A 17,176-nucleotide genomic window follows, 5' to 3' on the forward strand; every position below is an offset into this window, starting at 1 on the left:
GCTTAAAGGGGCCGCGGCCTCCGCGCCGCTCCTTTGGCTTTACCGGGAGGCGCCGCACCGCCGAGCAGCCCCCCCGCGGTGCTCGGCGGCTCCGTGCCGTGCCCGCCTCCCTCACCCCTCCCCAGTGCTCCCCGTGCCCCCCCTGCAGCCCCGTTTCGTTGTTGCCCCCCCCTCCCAAACCCGGCTCGCTGAGCCCCCCTCAGGACATCCTCAGCTGAGTGGCGGCGCGGCCAGCCAATCGCAGCGCGGGGCCGGGCGGCGGCGGCCAATGGGAGCGAGGCGGGGGCGGGGCCGGGCGGCTCCGGTGGCGGCGGCGGGGCCGGGGCCGTGCCGAGGATGCGGGCGGGCGGCGGCGGCGGCGGGGGGGGGGCGCTGGGGCTGGCGCTGGAGCTGCTCCGCCGCTGCCTCCTGCTGGGCCCGCTCGGGCTGCGGCCGGCCGGCGGCCAGGACGGTGAGTGCGGGGCACCGGCAGCGGGACGGGCACCGGGAGCGGCACCGGGACCCCCCCCCCAGCCCGGTTCCGTGAGTCCGTAACGGGGCCGCTGTGCCCCAGCCCGGGCTTTGGGGTTTTGGGGTGAAATTGGGGGTTTTTGGGGAGAAATTGTTTTTTTTTGGGGGGAGAAACCCCCCAAAATTGCCTTTTTTTTGGGTAAAAGTGAGGTTTTGGGGCAAAAAATGGGGTTTTTGGCTTTTTTTTTAGTGTTTATTTTGTGTTAAGGGTTGGGTGAGGCACCCGTTAGGGTCCCCGGGACCGGTTTCAGCCGTGCGGGCAGCGGTGGCACCGCGGGGAGGGGGCTCCCGGTTCCCCCCCCCCCCTTCGGGATGCTCCGAGGGGGCTTTGGGGAACGGGACGGGGCCCCCGGTGCCCCCCCCGGTGTGTGTCCCCCCCCGGTGTCCCCCCCTTGTCCCCCCCGTCCCGTCCAGCCCTAACTCCCCGAGCGGGACATCACGGAGCCGAAGTTCCCGGGCATCCCGAGCCTTTTTTTTTTTTAATTAATTCTCATGAATTGAATGAAAATCAGCCCAAAAACAGCACGGGGGGGCACAGAGCCCCGCACCCTGTCCCATGGCCCCGCTTTGGCCACCGTCCTGTCCCGGGGGGGTTCCGGAGCTTCCACCATCCGCTCCCTCCCCATGTCCCCCCCCTTTTCCTTCCCTTTCCCTGTGGGATTTTTCCTGCTGACAGGGCTGGGGATGCTCTGACCCCCCCCTTTTTTTCCATGACCCCCCCACATTAGGGTTTCGCTCGGGGTCTTTGCCCTGCCGGCCACAGCTGTGGCTTCACTGCCTTTTTGGGGCAAGATTCCTGCACTTTGGTTAACCCCCTCAGACAAAAGCTCCCCCCCCCCCTCCAGCCTTTAAAATCTGCATTTTTGGGCTCTTGCCCCATATCCGGGGGTGGTGAGGCTGGAAAAAAGCCCCCTTTGTGGCGGGTGACCCCCCCGGGGAGCATGGGGAGCACACAGCTGCTTGGTGCAGTGCAGCCCTGCGGGATTATTCCCCCAAATCCCCCCCCCAAAATTATCCTGGGCTAGCGAAGGGGTGACAGGGATGTTTTGGGGGGGTCATGGGGGAAACTGAGGCTGCTGTGACCCTGGGGCTGGTCCCCTGGGGGGGTTGTTCCTTTTTATATGGCCGGAAAAGTGATTTTTTCCAAACAGGAAAACATTTTTTTTTGGGGGGGGGGCGCGGGTACCAGCGGGGCATCCCCAGGGAGCTGATGCTTGATGGGGAAACTTGGGGAAACCGAGGCACGGGGCCCTGATGAGCACAACTCTCCCGATTTTGGGGCTGGGGGGGGATCCTGCTGGCTGGGGGGGGTTTCACCTCCCCCCTTTTATCTTTCCTTAGGGGACGGCTGCGGCCACACGGTGCTGGCGGCGCGCAGCGGGACGCTGAGCTCCAGGAACTACCCGGGCACCTACCCCAACCACACGGCGTGTCGCTGGCAGCTCCGTGCCCCCCCCGGCACCTCCCTCATCCTCGTCTTCGGGGACCTCGACCTGGAGCCCTCGGAGCGCTGCGCCCGCAGCTCCCTGCTGCTCACCGACCCCGACAGCGGGGCCACCTACGGTACGGGGGGGACACTGAGGTGGTGCCACCCCGGGGTGGGGGCACGGATGGCAGATTTGGGAAGTCCCGGTGAAGGAAATGGGGGAAATTCGGCTTTTTGCCCCGTTTTTGTGCTGAAGGGGGTAGCCGAGGTGGCGCACTGGGGGTGTCGTGGCCCCAGTGGGGTGCGACCACTGCTGTGGGGTGGGAAGGAGCCGGTATAAATCCCCCCCCATGTTCCCAGGGCTGGGATTTTTGCCCATTTTCCCCAATTTCTCACTTTTTCCACCCACTTCCTTGGTGTTGGCACCCCCAGGGGTGGCACCGTGTGTGCCCCAAGGTGGGGGCCCCCCAGCCCCATGGCGCTTTGGGGTCTGTACTTTTTCCCCCCATCCCAGCCTGTCAGGCTGCCCCAAAGCCATTCCCCTCACCCAGCTGTGCCCGAGCCCTGTAAATATTTAGGGGATGGTGCCTCCCCCCCCAATGTGCACCCCAAAACCCCTTTAGGGCCTTGCTGGGTTAGGAACCGCTCGCAGCCACCTCTGTGGGGGGGGAAACTGAGGCACGGGGGGTGCTGGGCCCGCACCCAGGGGCTTGCACCCATGGGTGCCCGGTCCCTTAAGGCCACTCCAGCCCCTTTGCCGTTGGGATGGGGCCGGTGCCAGGTCCCGCTGACATCCCCATCCCTCTCCTGCTGCTTTTCGGGAAGGGGCTGACTCAGAGCCGGCTCCTGGCACCCGACCAGCCCCGCGGCGAGCCCCGGCCTGACCCTGCCGCCCTCCCCCGGGGCCACGTCAGGGTCCTGGGGACCCCTCCCCATCCGTGGGGGACGTGGCACGGGGCTGGGGGGGGAATTGGGGACACCTCTCGTCCTGTCGGGGCTCAGCGATGCCCCCAGGACCCCTCCTGCACCCGGAGCTGCGGTTTTAATCCGGGAGATGGAGCCTGTGGGTTCATCTGGGTTACACCCGGCTGCTCCCCGGGATTTAGGGGGCGGCTTCAGCGGCCCCTGTGGAAAGGGGGGGCCAGGAACAAGGACCACAGGACCCTTTTTTGGGGCCGTGTGGGGCCGAGCCGTGCGTGCCAGCCCCGGCAGCGCTGCCTGGCGCCCACGAGGGCCGTTGTCCTCGGCGGCTCGCTGCGTCCCGTCCCAGCTGGGTGCAATTAAGCAGTGAAGAGGCTCCTCGTGAGACGTTTTCCAGGAAGCAGCAGGGATTACGCAGCTGCCCGAGGTGGCGTCACCACGGGGGGGGGGACCCTGGTCCAGTCCGGTCCCAAGCCCAGGGGCTTTCTGTCCCCCTCCCTGTGCCCCCTATGGCTGTGGGGACGGGGCCAGTGCCACCCCGAGCATCCTGCCCGGGGCACAGCCCCCTGCCCGAGCCCCCCGGGGAGGTGAAGCCCCAGGTCTGGGTGCTGTGCCCACCCCCCCAGGGGACCCCAAACACCCCCAGGGGACCCCGATCGCCCCCACGGCCCCGTCCCTTTTGCAGGGCCCTACTGCAGGGACTCTGGCCCCGCTGCCTCGCCCCTGGTGACCAACTGGAGCTCCGTGACCGTCCTGTTCAGCAGCAGCAGCCACCGCTCGGGCCGAGGCCTCCTCCTGTCCTACGCCAGCTCGCAGCACCCAGGTGGGGGGGGGGGATGATCCCCCGGGGGTGTGGGGAGCTCCTCGCCCACCCCAGGGTGGCTCCTGTTGCTCCCAGCCCCCTAAATAATGCCCCCCCGGGATCCTGAGGTGGTTTTTTTCCCCTGTCTGGGGGCACGGTGGAGGCTGGGGGTGTGGGAGAGGTGATGGGGGGCAGCGGGCTGAGTTGGGGACCCCCGGATTTGGGACCCCAGCCCCAGGGAGCGAGGAGACGTCACTCCCTGTCCCCCTGACGTGGGGACCCGGGGGTGGGGGACAAAAACCTACAACAGGAGCAGGATTTGGGAAGGGGATGGGGTGCTCCGGGTGCCGGGGGGTCCCACGAGCCCCTCACCCAGCGGTGTCCCTGCCTTGCAGACGTGGTTTCCTGCCTGAAGAGAGGCACCCACCTGGCCCAGGAGCACACCAGGTGCGTGCCCGGCCCCCTTGGTGCCCCCCAACCCGTCCCCAGCAGTGCCCCTTGTCCCCAACCCTCTCCTGGGGCTGGGGCTGGGCTCGCTGGGGGCGTCCTTGGGGTGCAGCCCCAGCTCCTCTGCCGGGGGGAGGACACGTTTCGGGGCACAAAACCACCCTGGGGCGTACGGGGGGTGGCAGCCCTGACCCCCCCCCCCCCCCCCACGTTGCAGCGTGTACTGCCCTGCCGGCTGCAAGGACATCGAGGGGGACATCTGGGGCAATGCCCGCCAGGGCTACCGGGATGTACGTACAGAGCCTGCCCCCCCCTTGGGGTGACACCCGGGTGTCCCCAGCGCGTGGCTGGCGCCTGCCACCTCCCTCCTGCTGCCGGTGGAGGGCAGGGGCCGGGCTCAGCCCCCGCTGGGAGGGGGCCCGGCTGCTCTGACCCCCCCCCGGGTCCCCGCAGACCTCGGTGCTGTGCAAGGCGGCCGTGCACGCCGGGGTGATCGCGGACGAGACGGGCGGGCAGGTCAGCCTGTCCCAGGAGAAGGGGATCACGCTCTACGAGTCCGCCTTCGCCAACGGGCTCCACTCCAAAAGGTGGGTGCGGGGGGCTGCCAGCCCTCAATTTCGGAGCCCTCCCCGGCTGGGGGTGCCAGGATTTCATCCCCCAAGAGCAGGAGCGGCCCTGACGTCCCTCCCCTCCCTTCCCGCAGGGGCTCCCTCTCGGAGAAGCGTCTCCTGTTCCACAGAGGTATTTTTCCCATGAATTCAGGCCCTGCTTTGACCCAAAGTGGCGCCGCCGCCACCCGGCGTGGGGTCCCCAGCGGCGGCCGGGCCCCCAGCTGCCCCCTCCCCTTTCAGCCTGCGGCGATGCCCTGGAGGTGGCCGCCTTCAACGCCTCGTCCTGGTGGCAGGAGGTGGACGCGCTGGGGCAGGAGCGGGGCTGGGCGGCCGAGCGGGCGGCCCTGGGCACCCCCGGCCCCTCCTGGGCAGCCGAACCCGGTGCCGAGGCCGCCTGGCTGGAGCTGGACCTGGGCACCCGCAGGAACGTCACAGGTCGGTGTCCCTGGGCTGCTGGAGGGGGACAGCCACCGTCCCCATGCCCCCCACCCTGCCCCAAGTGGTTGCAAACCCCCCTAAAATACCCCAGGAGCTTTTTAGGGCTCCTTGGGCCACCTCCTGCTGCAGTTCCCCTGCTGCAGGCAGCACCCAGCCTCCCTCCCGGCTCTTTCCCGTCCCCGTTTCGTCCCCTCCCCGCCTCCCGCAGCCGCCTGTGGGGCCGAACAAGCCCACGTTGTGCTCCTGCATCCGCTGCCAGCGAGCGCCTTTTGTTCGCTCGCCGCCAACGGGGGCTTTGTGCGGTGGCGCTGGAGGAAAATGGGGACATTGTGGGGCCGGGGGAGGAGGGAGGGATGCAGCCGGGGGGCTGAGCGGGGGCCGGGGGTGTTCCTGGAAGGGAGGGGGGTGGTGGTGACACGCAGGGCGCATCCTGCCCGCCAGGGATCGTCACGAAGGGCTCCGAGATGTACGACTGCTACGTGACGTCCTACAGCGTGTCCTCCAGCCGCGACGGGAGGAACTGGAGACCCTACAGGGGCAGCGGGGGCCAGGAGGACAAGGTGGGCGCGGGGGCACGGGCGGCGGGGTGGGCGCGAGCCCCCGCCCGCAGCTCCGGGGCCATCCCTGCCACCTCCGCCAGGTGTTTGAAGGCAACGTGGACAGCCGCGGGGAGGTCTCCAACGCCTTCATCCCCCCGATCGTGACCCGCTACCTGCGTGTCACACCCCACAGCTGGCACCAGCGCATCGCCATGAAGGTGGCCCTGCTGGGCTGCCCCATGGCGAGGGTCCGCGCCCCACGGCCCTACGGTGAGCGTCCCGCAGCCCTCACGGCCCCGTGGAGCACCCAAGGGTGGCCCTGATGCTGATGGCACCCGCTCTGCCCCGCAGCACCCAGTGACCCCCAGGATGTCCCACTCCCCGTCCCCACCAGCCGCTCGCCTGGCCGCACGCCCGTCCCCGGTGTCGCCCTGGACCCCGAGAAGGCCGGTGGGTGCCCCGTGGGGCTGTCCCCGCTCTCCTGGCTGCCTGTGGGCACTCGCCTTCACCTCCCAGCTCTGGCTGCCCGCTGTGGGCTCCTGGCACCCTTGGGTGCCCCGTGGGCACGGTGCTGATGCCACCCTCCGTCCCCAGACTCCACGCTGCTGGTGCTGCTGCTCGTCGGCGGCTTCGTGCTCGGCTCCAGCCTCCTGCTGCTGGCCTTCCTCTGCCGCAGGAGGAGGTGGGTCCCGGCCGGCAGCCCCCTCCCCAAAAGCTGCCTCAGGCTGCTGGCCGTGTCCTGGGGGGGGACAGAAGGGACCCCGCCAGCACAGGGGGGCGCGGGGCAGCCCCTCATCCTGCTCTCCCCTCGCAGGAAGCCAGCGTTGGAGCTGAACTGCGGGATCGTGAAAGGTAACGGCCCCCGCCCCATGGGGGGGCCCCAAAGGCAGGAGGGGGGCGGCTGATTGAAGGCCTGAGCTCTCTGGATCTTTCCTGCTCAGCCCTGGAGGCGGCCCTGTCCCCGAGGGCACCCAAGGGTGGCGGTGTGTGGGAGCTGGGGGTTCTGCTCTCCGCACAGGGTACCCCAAGCTGGAGTCGAGCCGGGTGTGCTCCCTGGGGAGCCTGCCCCCCCCCGGCTCCACGCCGCCCTCCTTCCCCGCAGCGGCCGCGCTGGGAGACCTGAGCCAGCCCCATTCGCCAGGTAACGGGGACGTGGGCGTGCGGACGGGTCCTACAGCTGGGAGGAGAGGCAGAATGAACCTGGGTACCCCCACACTGCACCCAGGGGAGCCACCCCCCCCCCAACACCCTGGTGCAGCCCCCGTCCTGCATCCTGAACCCTCTGCAAAGGGAGAAATCGTTATTACGCCTCCACCACTGGTGGTACTGGAGGGAACTGGGATCCCACAGGGCCGTGCTGTCCCCATGGGGTGGGTGCCCTGCCCTGAGAGGTTCTGGCAGCCCTTGGGGGCTGTGCTGCTGCCCCCAGCCCACCCGTGACCCCGCAGCACACCTCAGCCCACCATGGAGCAGCTGGGGGTGGCTGGGTGGGCACGGGGCCCCTGCTCCTCTATGGGGCCGTCCCCTCCCTGCTGTCCCCAGCTGAGCTGTGCCTGTCCCCGTGCCAGAGTACGCCGAGCCCGACGTGGTGCAGGTGAGCCCCAGCGGGCAGCCAGGACCTTCCACCTTCAAACCACCCCTGGACGAGGGCTACACCCTGCCGCTGGTTGTCAGCCACTACGCCGTGCCGGGGCAGTACCACGAGTATGCCGAGCCGCTGCCGCCCGAGCCGGAATACGCCACGCCGTTCGGTGACCCCGAGCCCCTCGGCACCCGCCGCAGCCCCTGCGGCATGGCGGGGCTCCCCGCTGCCCTGAGCCGCGCCGGCTGCCCGGAATCGCCCCTGGCACGGTACGATGCGCCCACCCTGCCGCCCGGGGAGCCGCAGGGACTCAGCGGGGTGAACGCAGCCCCCCGAGGGGAGCTGTCCCCCAGCCCCCATGAGGACAGCGCCTCGCCGGAGCGTCCCCACTCGCACGTGTACCACGAGGCCTGGTGAAGGAGCGGTGCTGGGGGAGGCACTGATGGCAGGGAGGCTCAGGGCACTTGGCTGGTGAGCCTCGAGGGAGGATTTTTTAAGAAAAACACTATTTTATTTAAATATATATTATATATATGTCTATACACGGTGCTGTGCATCGCGTGCTGGGGGTGTCGGGACGCGAAGGGTGCACACAGCAGCAGGAAGGTGAAGTGGGGACAAAGCGGGGCGTTTAAATCGAATTGGAACCGAATTCATGCGGACACCGATCCCTTCCCTCCTCGCCTCTGTTGTTGACCGCGGGCTCTGGGGCGCCGTCACTGTCGGTTACCGGCGGCCCCGCGCGCAAAAATTGTGCTTCCGAAATCTCTTGATGTCGATTCCGCGGGGGCGGCCGAGGCCCCCCCGTGCCACGCACGGCAGAAGCCCTTTTTGGGGCCGCGGCCCGCGCCGCCGCGTCCGGAAAGCGCCCGAAGTCTCTCGAGGTCATGGTGACTCCATCTTCCTCTCTGACACCAGATACAATTCTTTCCTTATTTCCCCCTTTTTTCTCAAATTTTACTTCCTCAAATTCATTACTTTTAACGATTTTTGCCCTTTTTCCCCTCAAAACCCCACTCTCCGCCGCCGCGCGGAGGTATGCAAATTACGCGGGGCATGACGGGATACCCCTCCCGCCTCCCTCCCCCGCGCACGCGCAGCCCGCTCGGCGCCACACGGAAGCGCTTCCGGGTGCTGCCCCCGGAAGGGCTCCGGGTGAGGCGGCGGAGGGAGCGGAGCCGGCGGCGGCGGGGCCGGGTCCGGCTGCGGGGCATGGGGAGGTACGGGGGGAACGGGGGGGGACGGAGGGGAACGGGAGGGTCTGCGGGGACCGGGGGAGGCCGAGCGCGGTGCCCCGGGGCCGGTGGTGGAGCCGTGCCGGTGCCCGGTGCCGCCGTGCCCGGTTACACGGGGCCGGGCGGGGGCTGCGGCCTCAGCTCGCGGCCTGTCCGGGTACGGAGCTGCCCCGGCTGCTAACGGGACACGGTGAGTAATTATCTAATGTCCAGGACTAATGAGCCGAGGTGATAATTAACCGCCTGGCACCCGGAGCCACCCACCCGCCCTTCACACCTGGCCCAGGGGCACCGGGACTGCTCCGTGAGGAGCCCCCCGCCCCGGGAGCCCCCGCAGTGCCCTTCCCGGGGGGTCCGGGCAAGGCTCAGAGCCCCCGGAGCACCCCAGGAGCTGCCTTTGGGCTTCACGCAGGGCTGGGAGCGGTGCTGAGCTGCAGAGCCGGTGCTTAACGAGCTGCAGAGGGTCTTTAGGGAGGCTGTGGGGTTAATTAAGGTTAAGGTTAATTAAGGACGTGCTCCTGCAGGGGGTGCCAGGAGCCCCTCTGCCTCCCAACCTGAGAAGGAAAGCAGCCGAGGTCCTGCTCCTGCTTCAGGATCTCAGGCGAAGCCTCGCCTCGCACTGGGCAGCACCGTGCTGCTCACCGCTGCCCCGAGCAGCCCCTCACACTGCAGGAAGGGCACCAGCAGCCCCCCGACCTGCTGCAACCCCCGGCACCTCCCCAGAGAGTGGGTGACACGAGAACTATCCGGTGTTCCCGTAGGAACGGGAGAGAGATGGAAGAGGAGGACGGGAGAGTAGGTTAACGCTGGCTGCTGACGGACCGGGAAGGCTCGGGGATGGCCTCTCCGTTGGCTGGGCCCACAGCAGTGGCGGATGTAATAAAAGATGTAGACACGCAGATAGCTGTAAGTAAGCGGGGGCTCGCCTCCGGGCAGCATGCAGGCGTGCGGTGGCACCTCCACGTCCCCTTGGTTTTGCCTCTGGCGATCTTGCAGGTGCCGCAAGATCGAGAAATACACGAGCAAAACAACCTCAGGCTGATAACGTGTGTCTCACCCCCAGATCTCGGGGGGCAGAAATGGCCTCCTGCCCTGCATGGTGGGCGAGGAGTGCCTGGGGGGGTTGTAAGTGGCTGGGGGAGCAAATGGACGCGGTCAGCCGGTGTGAAAGGTGAGATGTGTGAGTGAAACATGTCTGGTGCTGAGCTCCTCGCCCAGGAATGGTGTCGGGGTGAGCACAAGGGATGTTTGGGTGAACTGGAGCAGGCTGAGAGCCCGACGAGGCTTGGTCGTGATGTGAACGCTTCCAGAAGAATTCCACGTCCGTAGGGGGCCGCAGAGCATGAGTCTGGGGGGTTGAAGCACTAAAACAGCCCTGGCTAAGCGTGAGTGCCGCCTTGCTTTTCCGTGTGGATTAACCCCAACTAACCAGGCTTGCTCCGAGGACGGGAGACGCCGGCTGGTGGCTGAGCTTCTTACCTGGAGCTGCCAAATGAGCCGTCGGTGTGAGAGTCGTGGCCTTGAGCGGCCGCCTCTCCCCAGCCTGTCTTCCCAAACCGCCTCCAGTGCTCATGGCACGTGGTGGTGACGGGAGGCTGAGGGCTGGCCGAGTGCCCTCGTGCAGGATTTCACGTGGTACTGCCAGAAACGAGACCTCCACCTCGGGGAGCCTGAACCCTGCGGGCTTCTGGCTTGGGCTTCTGCGGCGCAGCCTCGTCGAAGAAACGGACGCTGCTGGGCGCTGTTGGCTGTGGCCCTGGGCTCAGTCTGGGCTCTGGGCATGGCCTCACCCTTGAAGCTGCTCACGGTGCGAGCAGTGTGCGTGCAGACAGGGCCCAGCAGGAGAAGCAGGGGGTCCATGCGGCCATGTGTAGCCCTCAGGCTTCTTGTGGCAAACTCCTCACAGACCCGGGAACATTTTCTCTTCTTCTAAGTGTCCTCCCGCCTTCTTTTCGTGTCCAGAGAGACCCAATCCATCAACCTCTGGGCCCTCCAGGACGCCTGTGGGCAAGGACCAAAGCGCCCCTCGGAATTCTTTGCTAACCCCAACAATTCTGTTTCTTCCTCCAGTTGATTGGTTCGGGTCCCCACAACCCCAAGAAGAAGCAGGACCTGGACAAGCTTTACGACCTAAAAGCTAAAGCCCAGCAGATTATGAACCAGTTTGGCCCTTCTACCTTGATCAACCTCTCCAACTTCTCCTCGATAAAGCCAGAACCGGCCAGCACCCCCCCGCAGAGCTCCATGGCCAACAGCACCACCGTGGCCAAGATGCCCGGGACGCCCAGCGGAGGAGGGCGGCTCAGTCCCGAAAGCAACCAGGTAACCTCAGCCCCGGCTGGAGGAGAGCAGGGGAGAAGCTCGGACCTGCCTGTAGCTTCACCCCCCTCTCCTTAAATTACTAACAAAAACCTGATAGCCCTTAAAGTATCGGTTACTGCCCCCAGCAAACGCCTCCATGTGTTTCTTCCAGCTTTCAGGCTGGGTTGGGTGCAGAAGCTTCTTCAGTCTCCAGAAAATCTGTATCAGGGCGTGACTGGGAAGGTCTTTTTAAACATGTTTTTTTTTTTAAAATGTTTAAATCATGTTTAAACATGTTTTTTTAAACATGGTTTTCCACGGTCAGGGGAACAAAAATGCAGCTTTGTAGCCCCGGTCTTACTGGCATGGTGCAGGAGGCTGCCCGAAGCTGCTGCCTCGTTGCCCATTTGCTCAGGGTCTTGTTGAGCCTTTGGCACGCACAAAATCTGTTTCTGCCCAGCAAGTGCTCTGGGAGCACAGCCTGGGCTCCCTGAGGTCTTTCTTGGCGCTGTCACAGCTCTGGAACAGGAACAAGTCCCCAGCACAAACACAGCCACAGCAGTTCCCCGCTGGAGCCGTGCAAGGACACCAGGAGTGGGTTCAATTCTCCTGGGGCTCCAGAGAGCTGGAGAGGTGGAGCTGGGATGTGCTGGTGCCGGGGGCAGCAGAGCAGAGCAGCCCCAGCTCTCACCTTGCTGCTGTAAGGCCCAGTGTCTCACCACAGCTCAGCAGCAGGACAATTCCTGCTCCCCAGCCCTGTTTGGGCTGTGAGGGTGCTGCCTTCTGCCCCGCAGTAACCCAGCACTCACCTGTGTGCCTGCGTTCCCTTTGAAACACTGCAGGTGAAGCACTAGAGCAACGGAAATGCTTCCTTTGTGTCCTGAGCACAGATTCAGGCACTGAAATGTTGCTTGCGTTTGCCTTTTAAGACTTCTCATTGTGCTTTTGTCCTCTCACCAGCAGCCTCGCTTCAGTGGGGGGCATTTTGGTGCCAGCTTAGTGCAGGAGATTTGCTTCTCCTGGGCTGCTGCACTCTGCTTTCAGTTCAGAGCGGGCTCTCGTGCTCAAAAATGACTCCTTAACACCTGATGTGTCTTATCTCTGCCGTTGGGGGCTGATACACTGTGTCAACACGGGTGCCTCGGGGCAGTGGGGGAGCCGAGGGGGCAGCCGCTTTGCTGAGGGAGCAGCAAATCTTTCTTCTCTCACCCCCTCAGGTTTTAACCAAGAAGAAGCTGCAGGACCTGGTGCGTGAGGTGGACCCAAACGAGCAGCTGGATGAAGACGTGGAGGAAGTAGGTACCAAAGCCTAGTGGGGGCTGCACAAAGAGCTGATCAAGGACTTTTCACACCCCAGTGGCCCTTTGTCCCAGGCGTTGGGGGGAGTTGGCTCGCGTTACGCTGCTGGATGCTCCAGCCATCCGTGTCTGCTTCCCGGCACTGAGAGAGGTTTTTAAGAGCAGCAACCGTAGCGTACGCCTTTGACACGTTAGCTCCTGAGGGCTCGTTTTCATGTTTTCCACCCAGTTTCAGCTGCTCAGCACTGACAGGGCTGTTGCTTGTCCTTCTTCCGTGGCAGATGCTGTTGCAGATCGCCGACGATTTCATAGAGAGCGTGGTGACGGCTGCCTGCCAGCTCGCGCGGCATCGCAAGTCCAACACCCTGGAGGTGAAGGACGTCCAGTTGCACCTCGGTAAGGAACCTGCCCTCACCAGGGGGCTGGGAACACGCCCTGCAGCCACGGTGCTGGGTGGAAATCCCCGAGCAGCTACAGATTCATTGCTACCAGATAACACCCTGCTAAGTGGGGAATAAGCGGGGTGCCTGCCCCAGCCTCATCCTCTCCAAGTTTTGTTTGCACTTGTGCAGTTTGTAGCCACCCATCAGCCTCTGCTGGGGTTCCCAAGCACAGGGGCTGCATTTTCAGCGTGCTTTAATGCCGTGCAGCCCTCCAGAAAGACTTTTAGAGCTGGCCTGAGGATCACCCCCACACAGCTGCACGTGGCACCGGCTGCAGGCGGGTGTCCCAGTGCTGTGCGAGTGACGAGGGGGCTCCTCAGGCAGCGGGCAGCTGGGGAGGAGTGTGCTGAGCGTGCTCTCTCTTCCAGAGCGTCAGTGGAACATGTGGATCCCAGGCTTTGGTTCTGAAGAAATCAGACCCTACAAAAAAGCCTGCACTACAGAAGCTCACAAACAGGTAAGGGGCCCTCAGGAGCACACCGAGAGCCGCGTGGTGGAAGCCTGATGAGCGTAGGGTGCTCCTGGGCTCCAGGCATCACGCAAATCTGTCGCCTCTTCCAAGTGCTTTGGACTTGAAATCGCTTCCAGAGCCTTCTCGTTGGTTTGTGCAGGGGATGGAGCTTGCTCTGCCTCTTGCTGGTGGTGCCGTGCTGGTTGTGCCCTGGCAGAAGCGGTAGCACTCGAGCACTCGCCATCTGAACGGCAGCACAGGTCGGGAGGGTTAAAAAGCAACAGAGAGCTGCAGGCAGCAGCTCCTCAGCTGTCCCCTCGCAGATCTTGAGCCCCGAAAGGAGTGAGGACACCCTGCGAACTCCTCGGGCTCCACAGGAATCGAGCCACCTCACTGCCCTGGCCTCACAGCAGCTGCAGTTCAGGCCCGTGAGAGTCTTTGACTGCAGACACTGTGGGAATAATTGCAGGTCTACAAGGGCCATGAATGAGCACGGTGCTGGGAGCAGCTCTCGCCTTGCCTCCCCAGGCCTGATACTTGCCCTGCAGGCAGTTCAGAATCAAGGCAGGGCCTGGGGCTTCCTCCCTGGAACGCCACAGAAGGGCTGGAGGAGGCAGAAACACAACTGAGGTACCCTGAGGGACTGCCTGAGCCCGGTCCTGCGGCTGCTTCTGTCTGGGACTCAGACTGCCTGCGAGGAACCAGAGCCCCACGCTGCGTTTGCAGGCCCTCATTGTGTGCTGCAGCGTCCCAGCAGGCTGCCTGTGGTGTTCCGTGCCGATTCACAGTGCTCCTTGGCAGGCTTTGGCTCAGGTTCCTTTTTTTTTTTTTCCTGTCTGCAGCCCGAGGCAGTGCTCGGCTGTGCTGAGAGCAATGCCGGGCACCTGCCGTGTCTGCACACAGCTCTCGGGGTTTCCAGCTGGGGGACAGAGCTGGGCAGCTCCGTTTCTTCCCCTGAATTTTGCTTTAACTCACTTGGGGGCAGATTTTAAGCATAAGGGCAGGCTCAGGGAAGGAGGTGCCCCGCAGGAGCCGTTCAAGAGCGGGGATGTTATTGCAGCTCCCCTCATGAAGGTGGGTTTTGGGCCACTGTTCATCCAACCACCCCCAGGGTGCCGAGCAGGGGAGCGCAGGCTCTTCCTTCTCCTCTGGCTCCGGCTGGGACCTCTCTGAGATTCAAATGGACTTGAAAGACCTGTGCGGAAACGAGTCGGGCGGTGTCCTGAGAGAACCCGGGCTAATGCTGCTCCTGCAGCGTTTTTGAGCTGCTTTGCAGCAGCCTTGTCTGGGACCGGCTTCCCACGTTTTTCTCTTTCTTGTTGCAGAGAATGGCACTGATTCGCAAAACCACCAAGAAATAGCCCCTGGGAAGAGCTGGGAGATGACGCCGGTGCGTTTTGGGATATCTGCCTCTCCACTGAAGCCTCCACGATGCCATCCACGGGATATTTTTTTTAATGCTTTACAGAGAAGCATATATTTTTTATTAACGGTGCAGCAATATCTGACTTTACGAGATCTGCCAAAAAACATTCTACGCCCCCGTCCTCATTCCCTGTAAGAGCGCAACATATCTCAAAAACAAAGACTTTTATTTGTGACTTGAAAGTGGTTTATCGTATAAGTGATTATCCAAGGGACAGAGCATTTGATCTTGTGTGGGACAGTATTAGAAGCATCTGTAGAGGTTTTTGTTTCCTCCTTCCTGCCCCTACCTGCTCCAGTACTTTGTAATGTCAGTGTTTATATAAATACTTGCGTTTGTTTTACATGAATAAAGAAATTATTAATCTAAAGCCGCGGCACAGTCTTGTGCTCTGCAGACGGACTGCGGAGGCAGTGCCAGGGAGATAACCACCGGGATCGCTTGTTCTCCACGTGTGGTGCTGGCTCTGGGAGAGCTCTCCTGGGCTTTAAAGCGAGCGGAAGGCTTTGCCTGGGCTCTGGGCAGGCGCTAACAGGGCTGGGCGGGCACCTTGCCCCCTGCCTTGGGCTCCTTGCATCCAACCCAGGCTGAGCGGTTTGCCCGCTGTTCGGACACTGGCACCGTTAGGACACCTGAGGATGTGGAAATGGAGGTGACTCCATGGCTGAGGATGGGAAATGAAGGGGATCTGCTGCTTTGTTGGCCTGGGACGTGAGGAAAGGCCCTGTCCCGCTGCCTGCCCTGCTCACCAGGGACACTGCGGGTGCTGTTGGACGTGGTGAGGAGGGCACTGGCAGAAACAGGAGGCTGCTGTGTGCTGAGCTCACTGCTGGGGCTCTTGGCCTCCAGGGCTGCCAATACCCCAGGGGAAGCCCCCTTGGTTCAAGGTCCCTGTGCTCCCTTCCTGGAGCTGCCACCTTGGGAGCCCCAATCCTGCACCAGGCAAGTGCAGCCCCAGATGAGTGCCTGGGGAGGGGAGAAGCTGTGGGGCTGGGGGCACGGAGCTGGGCAGAGCCCGCTGGGCTGGAAGGCACAGGGGAGGGGGGGGTTGGGATCAGTCCTGGAGCTGTGTGCTGGGAGCTTTGGGCCCTCAGGGCGCTGTGAGGGCTGCGGTTCCTGTCTGGGTGTGGAGGCAGCTTTGCAGGAGAGGAGAGAACAGGAGCGGGGAACGCTGCCCCTCCGTGCTCCCGCTCCCAGCGGCTGCCTGGGCCCGAATCGCCTCCCCTTCCCCAGGAAAACACGGGCAGGCAGCGAGGTGAGCACGGGGAGTTTAATGCGCCCTTGCAGCCCCTCCCTGCCCGATTTCTGCTTCACCTCCCGTGCATCAGCACAACCGGGCGGCTCGGAGCCCCCGTCCCTAGCACGAGCACTTCTTCCTCTTCTCCTCCTTCGTTGTGTGAGCCGGGAGCGGTGCGGGCAGGGGGCCGCTGCTCTTCACCCCGTCCCACGCCTCGCAGGGGGCGAGCAGCCCGCTCTGCAGCGCCCGGTAGATGGCCAAGGTCAGCATCTGGAAGGCCTGGGCCACGTTGCTGGCGTCCTTGGCTGAGGTCTCGACGTACTGGGTGCCCAGCGAGGCCGCCAGCCGCTCGGCCTCCCTCCTGCCCACCCGGCGCTCGGCCGCCAGGTCGCTCTTGTGGCCCACCAGCAGGAAGACGACGCGGAACGGCTGCACCGTGTCCGTCACCTCGCGGTGCCACCGCCGGACGCTCTCGAAGGACGCGCGGTTGGTGAGGTCGAAGAGCAGCATCCCCCCCGCCGAGTTGCGGTAATAGGAGCGGGTCACCGACCTTGGGGGGGCGCGAGCAGAAGCGGGGTGAGCGGCGCCCGGGGCTCCCCTGGGTGCTGCCCTCCTGTCCCTGCATCTCGCCCGAGCAGCCTCAGCCCAGCTCCTGCCCTGGGGAAGGAGCGCGGGGCTCTCGAGGCACCGTAAGGGCAAGGAGAAGCTTTTGCTGTACCAACGAGCAGCTCTGGCCCCCCAAGTGCTCCCGTTCCCAGCAGAGGGGCGTGGAGGCTCCCAGCAGCGTGGGGAAGCCGCTTTGCCCCGCTCCCAGCAGGAGCACCCCAGTCCCACGCAGTTTTGGGGTCTCACAGCCACTTCAGAGCAAAATCCAGGGCTTACGAGGCAGCCCCGAGGGCTCCTCCTCATCGGGCAGAGGTGGGGAGAGCGCACAGCCCTACCCAAACAGCCCCCAGGGCTGGGCTCAGAGCCCCCCACCCCAAACCTGTCTCCTGATGCCTCCCCACCTCCACATCCCCCAAATCTCCAGTGCCAGACCCCACGGCTGGACCCAGACCCACCTGAACCGCTCCTGCCCGGCCGTGTCCCAGAACTGCAGCTTGACGCGCAGCCCCGGCTCCAGCTCCACGAACTGAACGTAGAAATCCACCCCCACCGTCTGGTTGACGGCGTCCAGGAAGACGCCCTCGGTGTAGCGCCGCAGCAGCGAGGATTTGCCCACCGTGGAGTCCCCCAGCATGATCACCCGGAACTGGTAATGCCACCGCGGCTCCATGGGCGCTCGGCGGCACCGCTGCCACCCGCCGGCACCCACCGCCCCCGCGCCCGCTGCGTGCTCGGGCAGGGTGCTGCCGCTCCTCCCGCTGCGCCCGGGGCACAGGAGGCGTTCCTGCCCCGGCAGGGGGTGCTGGGTGCCGGGGTGAGGGTGTGGGGGGGTCCCTTCACCTCCTTTTTTTTGCTCCTTTCCATCCCGCTGGAGGCACCGGGGGTATTGGTGGGGTGGGTGGG

At 64.6% G+C, this 17,176-nt stretch overlaps 3 protein-coding genes across 4 annotated transcripts; 2 read left to right on the forward strand and 1 right to left on the reverse strand.

Annotated features, from left to right (window-relative positions):
• Positions 1 to 336: 336 nt before the first annotated feature.
• LOC311218037 (discoidin, CUB and LCCL domain-containing protein 1-like) lies at positions 337 to 8,082 on the forward strand (the record flags this gene model as incomplete). The annotated part of the gene is made up of 15 exons (XM_084300499.1): positions 337 to 451; positions 1,852 to 2,073; positions 3,543 to 3,680; positions 4,055 to 4,106; positions 4,324 to 4,396; positions 4,560 to 4,693; positions 4,810 to 4,847; positions 4,958 to 5,152; positions 5,597 to 5,715; positions 5,796 to 5,964; positions 6,046 to 6,144; positions 6,289 to 6,376; positions 6,509 to 6,546; positions 6,713 to 6,835; positions 7,263 to 8,082. The coding sequence occupies 15 exons, from the start codon at positions 337 to 339 to the stop codon at positions 7,691 to 7,693; spliced, it is 2,034 nt and encodes a 677-aa protein (XP_084156625.1). The 3' UTR covers positions 7,694 to 8,082.
• A 329-nt stretch (positions 8,083 to 8,411) lies between these two features.
• TAF12 (TATA-box binding protein associated factor 12) lies at positions 8,412 to 14,785 on the forward strand. Of its 2 annotated transcripts, XM_084300604.1 has the most exons (7): positions 8,426 to 8,496; positions 9,273 to 9,417; positions 10,582 to 10,833; positions 12,030 to 12,107; positions 12,392 to 12,506; positions 12,922 to 13,010; positions 14,330 to 14,785. In XM_084300604.1, the coding sequence occupies exons 2-7, from the start codon at positions 9,349 to 9,351 to the stop codon at positions 14,363 to 14,365; spliced, it is 639 nt and encodes a 212-aa protein (XP_084156730.1). In that variant the 5' UTR covers positions 8,426 to 8,496; positions 9,273 to 9,348; the 3' UTR covers positions 14,366 to 14,785. The 2 variants fall into 2 exon arrangements, with proteins under 2 accessions (XP_084156731.1, XP_084156730.1); XM_084300605.1 differs by lacking the exon at positions 9,273 to 9,417 and having other exon boundaries at positions 8,412 to 8,496.
• Positions 14,786 to 15,787: 1,002 nt separating this feature from the next.
• LOC311218108 (ras-related protein Rab-39A-like) lies at positions 15,788 to 16,943 on the reverse strand (the record flags this gene model as incomplete). The annotated part of the gene is made up of 2 exons (XM_084300595.1): positions 15,788 to 16,217; positions 16,729 to 16,943. 2 exons carry the CDS (start codon positions 16,941 to 16,943, stop codon positions 15,788 to 15,790), a joined length of 645 nt encoding a protein of 214 aa, XP_084156721.1.
• Between the last annotated feature and the right edge of the window lie 233 nt (positions 16,944 to 17,176).

This window comes from Netta rufina, assembly GCF_964035555.1.
Source record: "Netta rufina genome assembly, chromosome: 23".
NCBI lineage: Eukaryota > Metazoa > Chordata > Aves > Anseriformes > Anatidae > Netta > Netta rufina.

Coding starts and splice junctions, on each gene's coding strand:
- TAF12 (XM_084300604.1), top strand. CDS start 9,349: ATGGCCTCTCCGTTGGCTGGGCCCACAGCAGTGGCGGATGTAATAAAA. Junction 9,418..10,581: donor ATGTAGACACGCAGATAGCT/GTAAGTAAGCGG, acceptor TTCTTCCTCCAG/TTGATTGGTTCGGGTCCCCA. Junction 13,011..14,329: donor CTACAGAAGCTCACAAACAG/GTAAGGGGCCCT, acceptor TTCTTGTTGCAG/AGAATGGCACTGATTCGCAA.